At 42.6% G+C, this 12,508-nt stretch overlaps 1 protein-coding gene across 3 annotated transcripts in view; it reads left to right on the top strand.

The window, feature by feature from the left end:
- The window catches only part of FRMD7 (FERM domain containing 7), a 51,382-nt gene that overhangs the window by 24,406 nt on the left and 14,468 nt on the right, over positions 1-12,508 (top strand). The window contains exons 2-4 of one of the 3 annotated variants that reach the window (XM_081180457.1): positions 5,403-5,507; positions 7,779-7,821; positions 9,175-9,208. In XM_081180457.1, the coding sequence (XP_081036583.1) occupies positions 5,403-5,507; positions 7,779-7,821; positions 9,175-9,208 (182 nt within the window). Of the gene's footprint in view, positions 1-5,402; positions 5,508-7,778; positions 7,822-9,090; positions 9,209-12,508 lie in introns of those variants that run through there. The other 2 variants (XM_081180456.1, XM_081180458.1) reach the window with 2 other exon arrangements.

Here is a 12,508-nt window from a genome sequence, read left to right as displayed (position 1 = left end):
AGGAAGAATCGGAAGTCTTCAGTTGGAGGCCCGCCATGGGAAGCGAACTGTATCTGACATTCGTCCCCATGACACTGCAGCACCCAGCTCCCGCACCGGAAGGAGGGGAGGGGGGAAAGGGGGGCTTCGAGGGGGGGATGGATGTCAGGGGTTCAGGAGCAGAGGCGAGGGCAAGGGAGGAAACAGAGAGCGAAGGGGAGGAGGCAGAAGAAAATATGAGCGATGACGACGACCCGAGATCTCCGAGTCTTTCCAGTGAATCAGAAGATTCACAGGAAGGGGCGCCAGTGGCCAGAGCAAGGGGGGAGCCTAGGGAGACACCCCAGGAAGAAGGGTCCAGAGGGGGCTCAGAGAGCAGCAGTTGGAAATCGGGACCAGCATCACCAACAGAACGCAGTGGAGAGGAAGGGCGTCAGGTATCGAGCTCTGGCAGCTCGCAGCAGGAGGGAGGGCAGGAGTCAGGAGTGGCCACACCTCCATCGGGGAGCGAAGAAACGGTTAGGCGGAAAGTGGAAGGTTGGGCGCGCGCGCCAAGTTCAAATGCACAGGAAGGTGGCGCAGTAAGCAGCCCGGAAAGGGAGCCAGGTCCTAAAGCCCAACGCAAGGAGACAGAAGGGTCCGGGGGGTCAGCGTCAGAAGCGTCCCGGAAGGAAGAGACCACGGGGGGCAGAGGGACCCAGAGAAGAACGGTCAGGCGGAAAAGGTGGAGTAAGGCTAGGGTACTTAGCTGGTGTACAGGGGGCGGAGACTCAGACGGAGCTTCGCCGGTCTAACCCTTAAGACGTAGAGTTGCACGCAGCAGCTTGAGAATGGAAACTGTAACTCAATAAAAGACTTTTACAAGTGACCGCTGGCTAGCGTGATCCTCTGTGAGCTAGGATCTGGGAGCAGCTCTGACACCACCCATCCCTGGTCTGATAATCAAGAAATAAGAGCCAAAATTATATGAAGTTAACTACAGAACATCTTATTTCAGACCCTCTAAGTGTCCCTATTTTCCAGGGACACATCCCTGATTTAAAGAAGTTGTCCCAGTTTCTGATTTGATCCCAGAATGTCCCCCTTTTCCTTAGGATGGAAAGAAGGACACTGACAAACTGGAACGTGTCCAGAGGAGGGCAACCAAAATGGTCAAAGGCCTGGAAACGATGCCTTATGAGGAACGGCTAAGGGAGCTGGGCATGTTTAGCCTGGAGAAGAGGAGGTTAAGGGGTGATATGATAGCCATGTTCAAATATATAAAAGGATGTCACATAGAGGAGGGAGAAAGGTTGTTTTCTGCTGCTCCAGAGAAGCGGACACGGAGCAATGGATCCAAACTACAAGAAAGAAGATTCCACCTAAACATTAGGAAGAACTTCCTGACAGTAAGAGCTGTTCGACAGTGGAATTTGCTGCCAAGGAGTGTGGTGGAGTCTCCTACTTTGGAGGTCTTTAAGCAGAGGCTTGACAACCATATGTCAGGAGTGCTCTGATGGTGTTTCCTGCTTGGCAGGGGGTTGGACTCGATGGCCCTTGTGGTCTCTTCCAACTCTATGATTCTATGATTCTATGATTCTATGATTCTATGTCCCACTGGAGAAATGTTGGAAGGTATAGAGTTATCCATCCCCAAGTTGTCTGAAGGCAATTCTGTATAGGGAAGGGTTTTTTTAAATGTTTAATGTTATATTATGTTTTTATATATGTTGGAAGTTTCCCAGAGTGGCTGGGGCAACCTAGTGAGATGGGTGGGGTATAAATAGTAAAATTATCATTAGGGAATGGGACATCCCTATTTTCATCGGAGAAATGTTGGAGGGTTTGTTATTTATGTATTGAATTTATATCCTGCCCTTCTGAAGAAGCCAAGGATGACCAGGCAGGCTTTCTCCCAGGTAGACATTTGTCTGACAATACAAGGAACATTATTGATATTTTGGAACTCTTGCAAATGAACACCAATACAAAAGCAGTATTGATCTTTATTGATGCGGAGAAGGCCTTTGACAACATTTCATGGAAATTTATGAAGGAAAATCTTAGAGGGATGGGAGTGGGACGGGGGTTTGAAAATGGTATAGAAGCAATCTATTCAGAACAAAAGGCAAAACTGATAGTTAATAATGTGGTGTCAGAAGAGTTTAAGATTGAGAAAGGAACACGACAAGGTTGCCCTATCTCCCCACTGTTATTTATCTTGGTCCTGGAGGTGCTCTTGAACATGATCAGAGGGGACCGGTTGGTTGAAGGAATCCAGGTCGGAGCTAAACAGTATAAACTTAAAGCTTTTGCAGATGACTTAGTTTTGACATTACAGGAGCCAGAATCTAGTACGAAAAGGGTGTTAGAACTGATTCAAGAATTTGGTCGGATGGCGGGATTCAAATTAAACAAGCAGAAAACTAAGGTTTTGGGGGAAAAACTTGACAATTGCAGAAAAAGAAAGGTTTCAGAAGGAGACAGACTTAAATGTGGTCAAAAAGGTGAAATATCTAGGGGTCAATATGACAGCTAAAAATCTGAATCTATTCAAAGATAACTATGAAAAATGTTGGTCAGAAATTAAAAAGGATCTAGAAATTTGGTCAAAATTAAAGCTTTCCTTGTTGGGTCGAATTGCTGCTATAAAGATGAATGTATTGCCAAAAATGTTGTTTTTGTTTCAGACTTTGCAGATTGTGGACAAGATGAAGTGTTTCAAGAGGTGGCAAAGAGATATCTCCAGGTTTGTCTGGCAGGGCAAAAAGCCCAGAATAAAATTTAAAATATTAACTGATGCCAAAGAAAGAGGGGGGTTTGCCCTGCCAGACATGAAATTGTACTACGAATAAGCAGCTTTCTGCTGGTTGAAAGATTGGCTACTTCTGGAGAACACTGACGTTTTGGATTTGGAAGGGTTTAACAATGTATTTGGGTGGCATGCATATTTGTGGTACGACAAGGTTAAAGCTCATAAAGCTTTCAAGAACCATATTGTCAGGTAGGCAGTGTTCAATGTCTGGATAAGATACAAAGACTTGCTAGAAAATAAGACCCCAAGGTGGTTGTCACCAATGGAAACTAAGGCTCAGAAAAGACTCAATATGGAGGCCAATTGGCCAAAATATTGGGAAATAGTAGAAAAAGATGGAGACACATGGAGATTGCAGAGTTTTGAGAAATTAAAGGATAAAGTGCGAGACTGGTTACATTATGCTCAGATCAGGGAGGCTTTTAATATGGACAAAAAAAAACAGGCTTCCAGGTGGAAAAATCGAAACTAGAAACAGAACTGTTAGAACCAAAAACTAAGATACTTTCAAAAATGTATAACTTGCTGTTAAAATGGAACACTCAGGATGAAACGGTTAAATTAGCTATGATAAAATGGGCGCAAGACATTGGTTACAACATTATGTTTGCTGACTGGGAACAGTTATGGACCACTGGTGTGAAATTCACGGCATGTAATGCCTTGAAAGAAAATATTATGAAAATGATATATAGGTGATACATGACCCCAGTCAAGCTTGCAAAAATATACCATTTGCCAGACAATAAGTGTTGGAAATGTAAAGAAACTGAAGGAGCATTCTTTCACCTTTGGTGGACGTGCCCAAAGGTTAAGGCTTTCTGGGAAATGATCTATAATGAGCTAAAAAAGGTATTTAAATATACCTTCCTTAAGAAACCAGAGGCCTTCCTTTTGGGCATTGTTGGCCAAATGGTGCCAAAGAAGGACCGAACCCTTTTTATGTATGCGACAACAGCAGTAAGAATACTCATCGCAAAGTACTGGAAGACTCAAGATCTACCCACTCTGGAAGAATGGCAGATGCAACTGATAGACTACATGGAACTGGCAGAAATGACTGGCAGAATCCGAGACCTGGGAGAAGAGACAGTGGAAGAGGACTGGAAGAAATTCAAGGACTATTTGCAAAAGTATTGTAAACTCTATGAATGTTAGAAGGATGCAGGATATAAGATAATATGGCATTAGTAACCTAGCGGAAAGGAGTATGAAAGTAATTGAATTATTTGAACTAAGATGGAATTTGAATAACATTATGTCAAGTTAAAATATCTAAATACTTGATAACAAAGGGTAAAATTGGAGACATAATAGTTGAAATGTACAACCTAAAACAAACTTTGAGAGAAGGTGAAGTATTGCGGAACATGATTTTTATAATCAGGAACACAGAAAAGGGAGACGTGAGGGAGTCATGAAAGAGGGTTATGGAAATAATACTTAAGAAACTGAATTATTTTCTTTCTTATGTTTTTCTATATCTTTTTTGCTTGTTCTTTTTGTATGCTTTGTATGTTTTTTTGTCTTTTTTCGGGTTTATGATGTTTTTCTTTTCTTTTGGATTGTGAATGGGAAGATTGTTGTATTCTTTAAATTGTTTAAAACTCTTAATAAATATCTTATTAAAAAAAAAAGAAGAAGCCGAGGATGGCAAACAAATTCACACAAAAAATTAAAAAGCAAAATCTTTGTAGAATGGTTAAAACATTATATTTTAAAAATTACAATTAAAAACATCTAAACTCAGTTGCAAGCATTCTAGAACAGTTTTTTAAAAAATGATTCTATCCAATGATCTTAGGGTAGCCAGGAACAGTATTCAAATACTGTTTTCAAGTACATCTTGAATATTAATAATGATGGAGACAGGTAAGCCTTGCTAGGGAGAGTATTCCACACCCAAGGAGTCACCACTGAGAAGGCCCTTTCATGGGTCACCACCAACAAGGCCTCAGAGGCCAATTGCAGAGTTTGAGGTGGTTTGTGTTAGGGAAGGTGCTGTTCCAGGCATTCCTGCATCTCAGCTGCAAACATCTTCTGACCTGAGGTGGTGATGAATGTTTCTCTCTGCACAACTGCTCCCTTTCAGATCTTGACTCTTTGGTCCAGGAATTAAAGTATGTTAACTGTGTTAGGTTCAAAAGGAGGATTCAAAGGACACACAAGCAGAGTCTTCTCTCCCGTTTAAGGAGAACAGGCAAAGAACTTCTGCTTTGTGTAATAGAGACTTCTGGGGCTGCAGGTTGTGGTTGCATAAGTGGAACAGGAATTTCTGGGCTCCAGCTAAGTGCCCTATAACAAATTACGCGTAAGGTGTTTCTTTATGTTTAAACAAAAATGGATTAAAATTATTTCTTTTTTTTAAAAAAGAATTGGTTGGACCTGTGAGACTCAGAGCCATAAAGCCCACTAGGTGACTTTGGTGCCGTCCCTCTTTCTTAGCCTAACCTACTTCATGAATTGGGAAGGCCTAGAGAACAACGAACACTGAGCTTGAAGGAAAAGTGGAAAATAAATGAAACAAAAGTTCCTTATTTACTGTACTGAAACAATATTGTTAATCTTCTTGATCTCTGTGTTGTTTACCTCGCTGGCTTCCCCCCCTCCCCTCTTTCCCTTCCAATAGCAAAAATCTTCTGGCAAAACATTGTTCAGCCTAAGCTGCAGCCACCTGAACCTCACAGAGAAGGAATACTTTGGGCTGGAGTTCTGGAGTTCTGCAGGGCATACTGTAAGTGAAGGCATTTTGAATCAACTTATAGGGGTGTCACTGAAGGCAGATTGTATATGAGGTGCTCAGTGGTACCACTTCAGGCGCTGACTGAATACCCCTCCACTGAAATGAAATGAAATGTTGGGAAACTAGCATGTGCAGTCATGCAAGGGTTACTGAAAATTCTGTGCTCTCAACTGCTGAATTCTGCAACCTCCATAAACAGTGCAAGAAAAGGAAATGCATGTCTCCTTATTTTGAGTAATTGATTCTTCTTGTTATGGGGAAGTGAATGCCTCCCTCCCCCATGCCTCCACATTGAGAGCCACCTCCACCCCCCGCCAAAGGATTCCAAAGCCATTCCACAGGGCTGTGAACCAAATGGCACATTGTTAAATTTCATAAGAGGATTGATTGACAGATTTTCAGAACATGCTGTTTTTGAAGCCATCAGTTCCGGAAAGTTAAAAATGAAAACCTAAAGCAGTGATTCCCGTGCTTTTTGAGGCCAATGCCCACTTCGTTCCATAAGCTCATCCCCAGCACCCCCTGCTCTATGCAAAACCTTATTTAGAATAGTGGTTTGCACAACCCACTAAAAAAACAAATAAGACCATGAAATTCAAAACAGTAACAATTAATTGCACATTCACTCAAAATCCAATCAAAAGCATTTTGTTTAATCAATTCAACAAAATTGATGAATTTGATCCACTGACGCCAGCTTTTCAAAGGCTGATTGATTTCCCTTTACACCTCCAGCCAGCTCCTCAGCTGCCTCTTAGCACCTCCTAAGTAATCCTACAGCTTCTAAGGGTCGCCACTGCAAACCACAGCTATAATTATATATGGGGCCAACACGCTGAGTGGGGAATACATTATCCCAGCCCTGAGGCATCTGAAGGCTGCCCTGTATAGGGAAGTTTTTAAATGTTTCATGTTTTATTATGTCTTTATAAATGTTGGAAGCGGCCCAGTCAGAGTGGTTGGGGCAACCGAGTTAGATGGGCAGGGTATTAATAATAGTAATAATAATAATAATAATAATAATAATAATAATAATAATAATAATAATATAGGATGTCCCTATTTTCATCAGAGAAATGTTGGAGGGTGTGATGTTGTTGTTTTAACATACATAAACACAAGCTTTCTGCTAGCCTTCCTAAATGTGCTTCTTTTGGAATCAGCGCCGGAGGTACAATCGACTTTGTGGATGGGGAAGGCTCTGCCTGGCCTCTTTGCTTTCTAAGCAGAGCTATTTAAAGTGTACTCCATTTGAAATGGCTCCCCAGCCACACAAAGAAAGATGTCCACAAGCAGCCAAGGCTGTGTTGTTTTTGCTCCTTTTCTTTCCCACTGGTGAAAATTCTGTCTCAGCCAAACAGACCCCAGTCTCCAGAAGGGAAATCCAGGTTTGGAGGCGGAGAGGGAGAAGCAGGGAATCTAAGTGGCTCAGAGCATCAGTGGTCCAGCTCTGCATCATAAAGACAACAATGGAGGCCATTGACTTCTCTTTGCTTCATTAACTTGCTGGAGTGCAGTGCGGGTAAAAACAGGGCTCTGCATTTATAAGGAGCAAAAGCAGTGAGTCTCTGCCTGTCTGCTGAAAGGCTGTTTTTCCTCCTCAGAAGCCATTCAAGGAGCATCACTCAAGGATATCCATCAGGAAGCTGATTAACTGGGCTGCATTGTTCTTCAGCTGCCAGGGGCTGATGAGTCTATGCATGCAGCAGAATGAGATGGTAGAGTCCTGATGTGGTTGGACAGACTGTACCACTTCACAATCAAGTGCAAAGATGGCTTAACAAAAATTTTTAAAGCTCTGTTAAAATATAACTGAAACTAGACACCAAGCATAGGCAGAGGCCCCCTACCTACCTGAAGCATTTCTGTTCCATTTGCAGGGAGGGCACTGTTGTTACAGCTGTGTAAACACAATACATTTAAAAGCACACCCACCCAAGAACCCTGGGAACTCTAGTTTGTTACAGGTGCTGGGAATTGTAGCTCTCTTAGGAGTGAACTTCAATATATGTAGTGAACTTACAATATATGTAGCTGTGTACACAATATACAGTTAAAGCACATTTAAATCACACATCCCACCAAGAATCCAGGGAATTCACTCCTCACGAACCAAGAATTCCCAGCACCCTTAACAAACTACGGTTCCCAGGATTCTCTGGTGGAAGCCATGTGCTTTAAATGAACACATTAAATGTACACAGCCCTGGGTGGTCAGGATCAGCCCAATATCTTTTATGCTGCACTTTTGTCTTCCTACAGGCCTGGCTGGAACTTCTGAAGCCTATAACAAAGCAGATTAAAAGTAAGTATTTTTCTATGCATATATTTTAAAAATACTTTTCTAAAGCAACACTCAAGGGATGGCAGGGAGATGGAGCACTGATCCAGGGCTCTTCTGGCTCACCTCCTCCTCTCCCCATCAATGACACCTAGGCCACATCCACAACATACATTTTAAAGCACTATGATACCACTTTAAACAGCCACGTCTTCCTCCACAGAATCTGGGGAGCTGTACTTTGTTGAGGGTGCATTAGGAGGCTCCTATTCCCCTCCCAAAGCTGCAATTCCCAGAGTTCCCTGTGAAGCGGGATTGATTGTTAAACCACTCTGCAGAATTGCAGCTGTGGGAGGGGAGCATGAAACATTACCAAAATATATAATATGGAGAAACCCCCTAACTCTAATGCTGTTGGGTGGTTGGCAAAGCTGGCTCAAGACACTTGGGAACCTGAGGTGAACCACAAAATGGTGTCCCCAGCCCCTTTTGCCAAGGAAGAAAGGGTGAGGGAAGATCTACATCAGGAACAGGGTGCAGGGGAGAGACAAAGATTGCCATTGGGATTGGCTGCCCAGTAAACCCCGCCGCCTGAGGCATTTGCCTTATCTTGCCTCATGTGTGTATAAAGATCTTGCCTGTATAAAGATTCACATCGGGATCGGCTGCCCCTGAGGCATTTGCCTCACCCTGGTGGCTGGGCAGCTACACTAGACTTTCTTAAAACAGTGATGGATCTGCAGCAGGCATCTTCCATGTGTCTCTGGTTGCGCCCAGATCTGATAGTCACTTTGTTTTCTGGGCATGAAATGTTTCCATAGGCCAAGACTGGGGAACCTGTGGCCTTCTAGACGTTGCTGGACCCTAACTCCCAGCTGCCTCTGCAGACAACATGGGGGTGGTTTCATTTATTTACCTGTTGCATTTATATCCCACCTTTTCCTCCAAAGAGCTCGCAACAACCCTGTAAGGTAGGTTAGGCTGAGAGAGAGTTGCTGGTCCAAGGTCACCTAGTGAGCTTCATGGCTGGGTGGGGGGGTCTCAGCATGGGTCTCCCAGGTCACAGTCCAAAATGCTAACCACTATGTCCCACTGGATGGAGGCCAGAGGTTCCTCATTTCTGTCTCAGATCAGGCGTCTCCCATGCCTGGATGTAGCATTTTAGAACCATGGGGGAATCTGTTCAGCACATGGGGATGATGGACAGTTAGTCTCCATCTTGTCTAGAGCGTTCAGAAAAGCTAATTCTGCAGGCTGTGTGCAAATGAAGAGATTTGTAAATGTTCCCGACAGACCTTTGAAACCAAACTTATGAAGATGTTGTGTTTTAAGATCCTAAGGAGGTTCTTTTCAAATTTATGGTGAAATTTTTCCCAGTGGATCCGGGCCATCTGAGAGAAGAACTGACAAGGTATGTTTTATTTTTACACAGCCTCTTGGTTTTGTTTTTGCATTTGTTTCATTTAGAAATAATTTCATTTAGGGTTTTTATGAATGGGGGTTTCATTAAATGCTTAAAATAATTCGAAACGTCCCTTTCCCTGACCTCCTGTGTAACTGGCAAAAGCAGTGTTTGAGGTATGAAAGCTAGGAGCTAAATGACACCTTAAACCTGGGTTATGGGCACAACAACAGAATGTCTAGGCGTACTTTTTTGATAACAAGAATAAAAGGTGAAAATGAATGAACCGCAGCTAAAATATTATGTTCACTTTTCACATCTGAAGACAGCAAAAAAACAAAGCTATGCTTCCCCTGCCCACCCCCCTAATATTCTTAAGAGGGCCTTTTCTCCAGTCTTCAGAGAGTGGCTGGAAGTGGGGAGGCAGAAAAATGTCCTCCTTTCCTTCCACTCTGCAATTTTAATCTGAAATCTCTTTGGTGCATTACTGTGTCCAGAGCTCAGAAACTGCTTGCGCTAATGAAATACCTTGTCGCAAAACACACCTAGAGCAATGGGAGTTTTGAACGCTGCACAAAAGCACTAAATCAGCCTTTACCAACCTGGCCCCCTTCATATGTTTTTGACCGCAACTCAGACCAGCCCCAGCCTGTGTACAGCAAGGCAGGCTGGAGCTGATGGGACTTGTAATCCAAAACATCTGGAGAGCATTGTCTAAATAATACATAACTGCATTGTTCATTTTATATCTATATATACCCATCTAGGTATTGTTGCATTTGAGACAACGAAGCTATGGTGATTGATAATATTTATTTATTATTAAAATGATTTATTATATTTACATCCGACATTTCCTCCAGGTTGCTCAAGGCTTCATAACTGGGTGGGGATCTGAACCCTTGTCTCCAGGGTCCTAGTCCAACACTCTAACCACTAAACCATACTGGCTGCTATCAGTATAACTACTGTTTTCAGGACATTTATAACTGCTTGCATAAGCATAGTTTCTCGTGCATGGTGCCCATTGTATTGCCATGGCTATCACAATTTTATTGAAAATGGCTTTTACATGCATTTTTGCTCCCCATGAGCACAAGTGTCCTTAAAGAATAGAAACTTGGTAAAAGGTGCAGTAAAAATCAACAGAGGACTTTGAATGCACTGACCCAAACCCCTACACAGGAAGGGGGCCATATCTGTGCTTCACAATTGCACAACAAGTAGTCAGAAACTGGGACTAGGCATTGGGTTCAGCATCCTGCAGGATCCTTAGCTTTCATTTAAAGAGAAATCCAAGGTTCTAGCCCATAAGATATTGAAGATAGGGTTGAAAGAGTGCACAGCAACCAATGAGACTGCAGAAGCTGGATGGGAGGGGCAAAGCAGTTAACCAGGATGTTCAGCCATTCAGAGACAAGGCTTAAGTGGTATGGATAACTAACTCCCTTGCCCATTCTGTCTTCCCTGCAAGAACAGATAAACAATTGACAATAAACAAATTTATGCAGATACACTTGTACTGAATACTTTGAGAATCCTCCTTTTAATCTTGCACATGAATCTAAGAAAAACTAAACAAATTAGATCTTCTATTCCTGAAGGCCTGTAAACTGGTCACCATGGTTCTACTGATGACGTGTTGTTCAGGTTGATATTGTCGCCTGCCACCCCAATCTCAGAGCCATGCAAGATTCCAAGAGTTCCAGGCACTTACCCAGGGTTCAGTTTCCTTTGGAATGAGAGACTGTGGTGTCTTTATGATATATGGTTTATTTACACATATATGCAACCTGAGCCTACCATAGAGGGGCTCAAAGCATTAACACTCCAAACCAGAAGTTTTTCCCCCTAGAGGGGAACTGTGAAATTGTAACTAAATCCTAGGAACTTGCAGCTGTTACTGATTACAACTGTGGGAAAGGATTTGTGACCTTGTAGGACAATGCCTTCAGAAGCACTGTTGGGTGCTTTCTGTAAAATAAATGCCCTATTGGATCAGTTAATTCAGAAGACGGATTTTATGACTAATGCGGCCAGAACCTTTGAACAGGTAGTGGGAAACTATATGGAGCCCACCCAGGAACCAAAACAGGAGTGTGCCATGACAGAACAACTGAAAGAAGAGGACCTTGCTGAATCTTGGGCGCCAGGGATGGAGGGACTCTCGGCCCAGCAGGAAAGTGACCCTTTGGATTTGACAAATGAACTTGGAAAAAAACAGATTTGGAAAGACAAAGTTTGGTTGGAAATGGGGGGTTGGACTGACCCCCCTAGGCAGGGATGTTTGGACTTTCCGAATCTGGCAATGGGCCATCAGAGGTTTGGAGCTGTTGGGACTTCCAATCTTGGAGGGAATTTGAAACATGTTTTAAAATACCACATGGAGTCTAGTCTGGACTATGAGAAAGGGGCTGATTTGTTGAAAAGGGTCAAAAACACTACCAAGCTGGAGTTCCCACGAGTGAAAGGAAAATATGAAGAAGAGCTGCGGAAGGGACATGGAAGAGATTTGAAGGCCTCGGATATAAGATCACCAGGTTAAATGGGCCAGACGAATGGGATAAAAAGGACTGACAATCCCGGGACCGGGGGGAGGGGACGCTGGAAGAAGATTGGATTGTTTATATTCTCTTTTTTTATCATCAGAAATGTTTTATGAATGTTGCAAAAATGTTGAAATGAAATTACTTGGCTCTTGTAAGAAGGTTTAAAGAACTAGGTAAAAAGGTAATGGTTATGAGAAGCTGGTAAAAATAAGATTTAAGTTTTAAGTTTTAAGGTCTTTTATAAGATAAGATGAAAATAGAGCAAGGTAATGTAATGACAGAATATTATGAATTATGGAAAGGATTTGCTGTGACAATTATTAATCAAGATACAAGAGATGGGAGAAGGAGGAGGTCATGGAAAGAAGGTAATGAAAATGGAGAATTTGAAAATGATGGTTTTATTTTTATTTTTCTGTTTTTGTCTTTTTTCTCTGTAATTTTGTCTTTTTTTTCTTTGTAATTTTAAAAATTCTTTTTTCAATAAATATCATTATAAAAAAACAAAAACAAAGCATTAACACTCCAAGAGGGTGTTGCTTCTCCTATAGCCACACCCTTGGATTAAAGCGGAAATCAAGCATGGCTCTGACTCTCTGCCTTCCCAGCCTGCTGCCTTGTCTCCAGCTTTTAGCTCACATAACACAACTCTACACCCTGGCTTTTGTCTTTCCAGCTCCCCGCGAGCTGAGGGAGGAGCCCCCACCCATTTGTCGTCTGGCACAGAGCTACAGTGGTACCTCTGGATGCGAACGGGATC

This window comes from Podarcis bocagei, assembly GCF_964188305.1.
Source record: "Podarcis bocagei genome assembly, chromosome: Z".
Lineage (NCBI taxonomy): Eukaryota > Metazoa > Chordata > Lepidosauria > Squamata > Lacertidae > Podarcis > Podarcis bocagei.
This window is presented reverse-complemented; position numbering and strand designations above follow the sequence as displayed.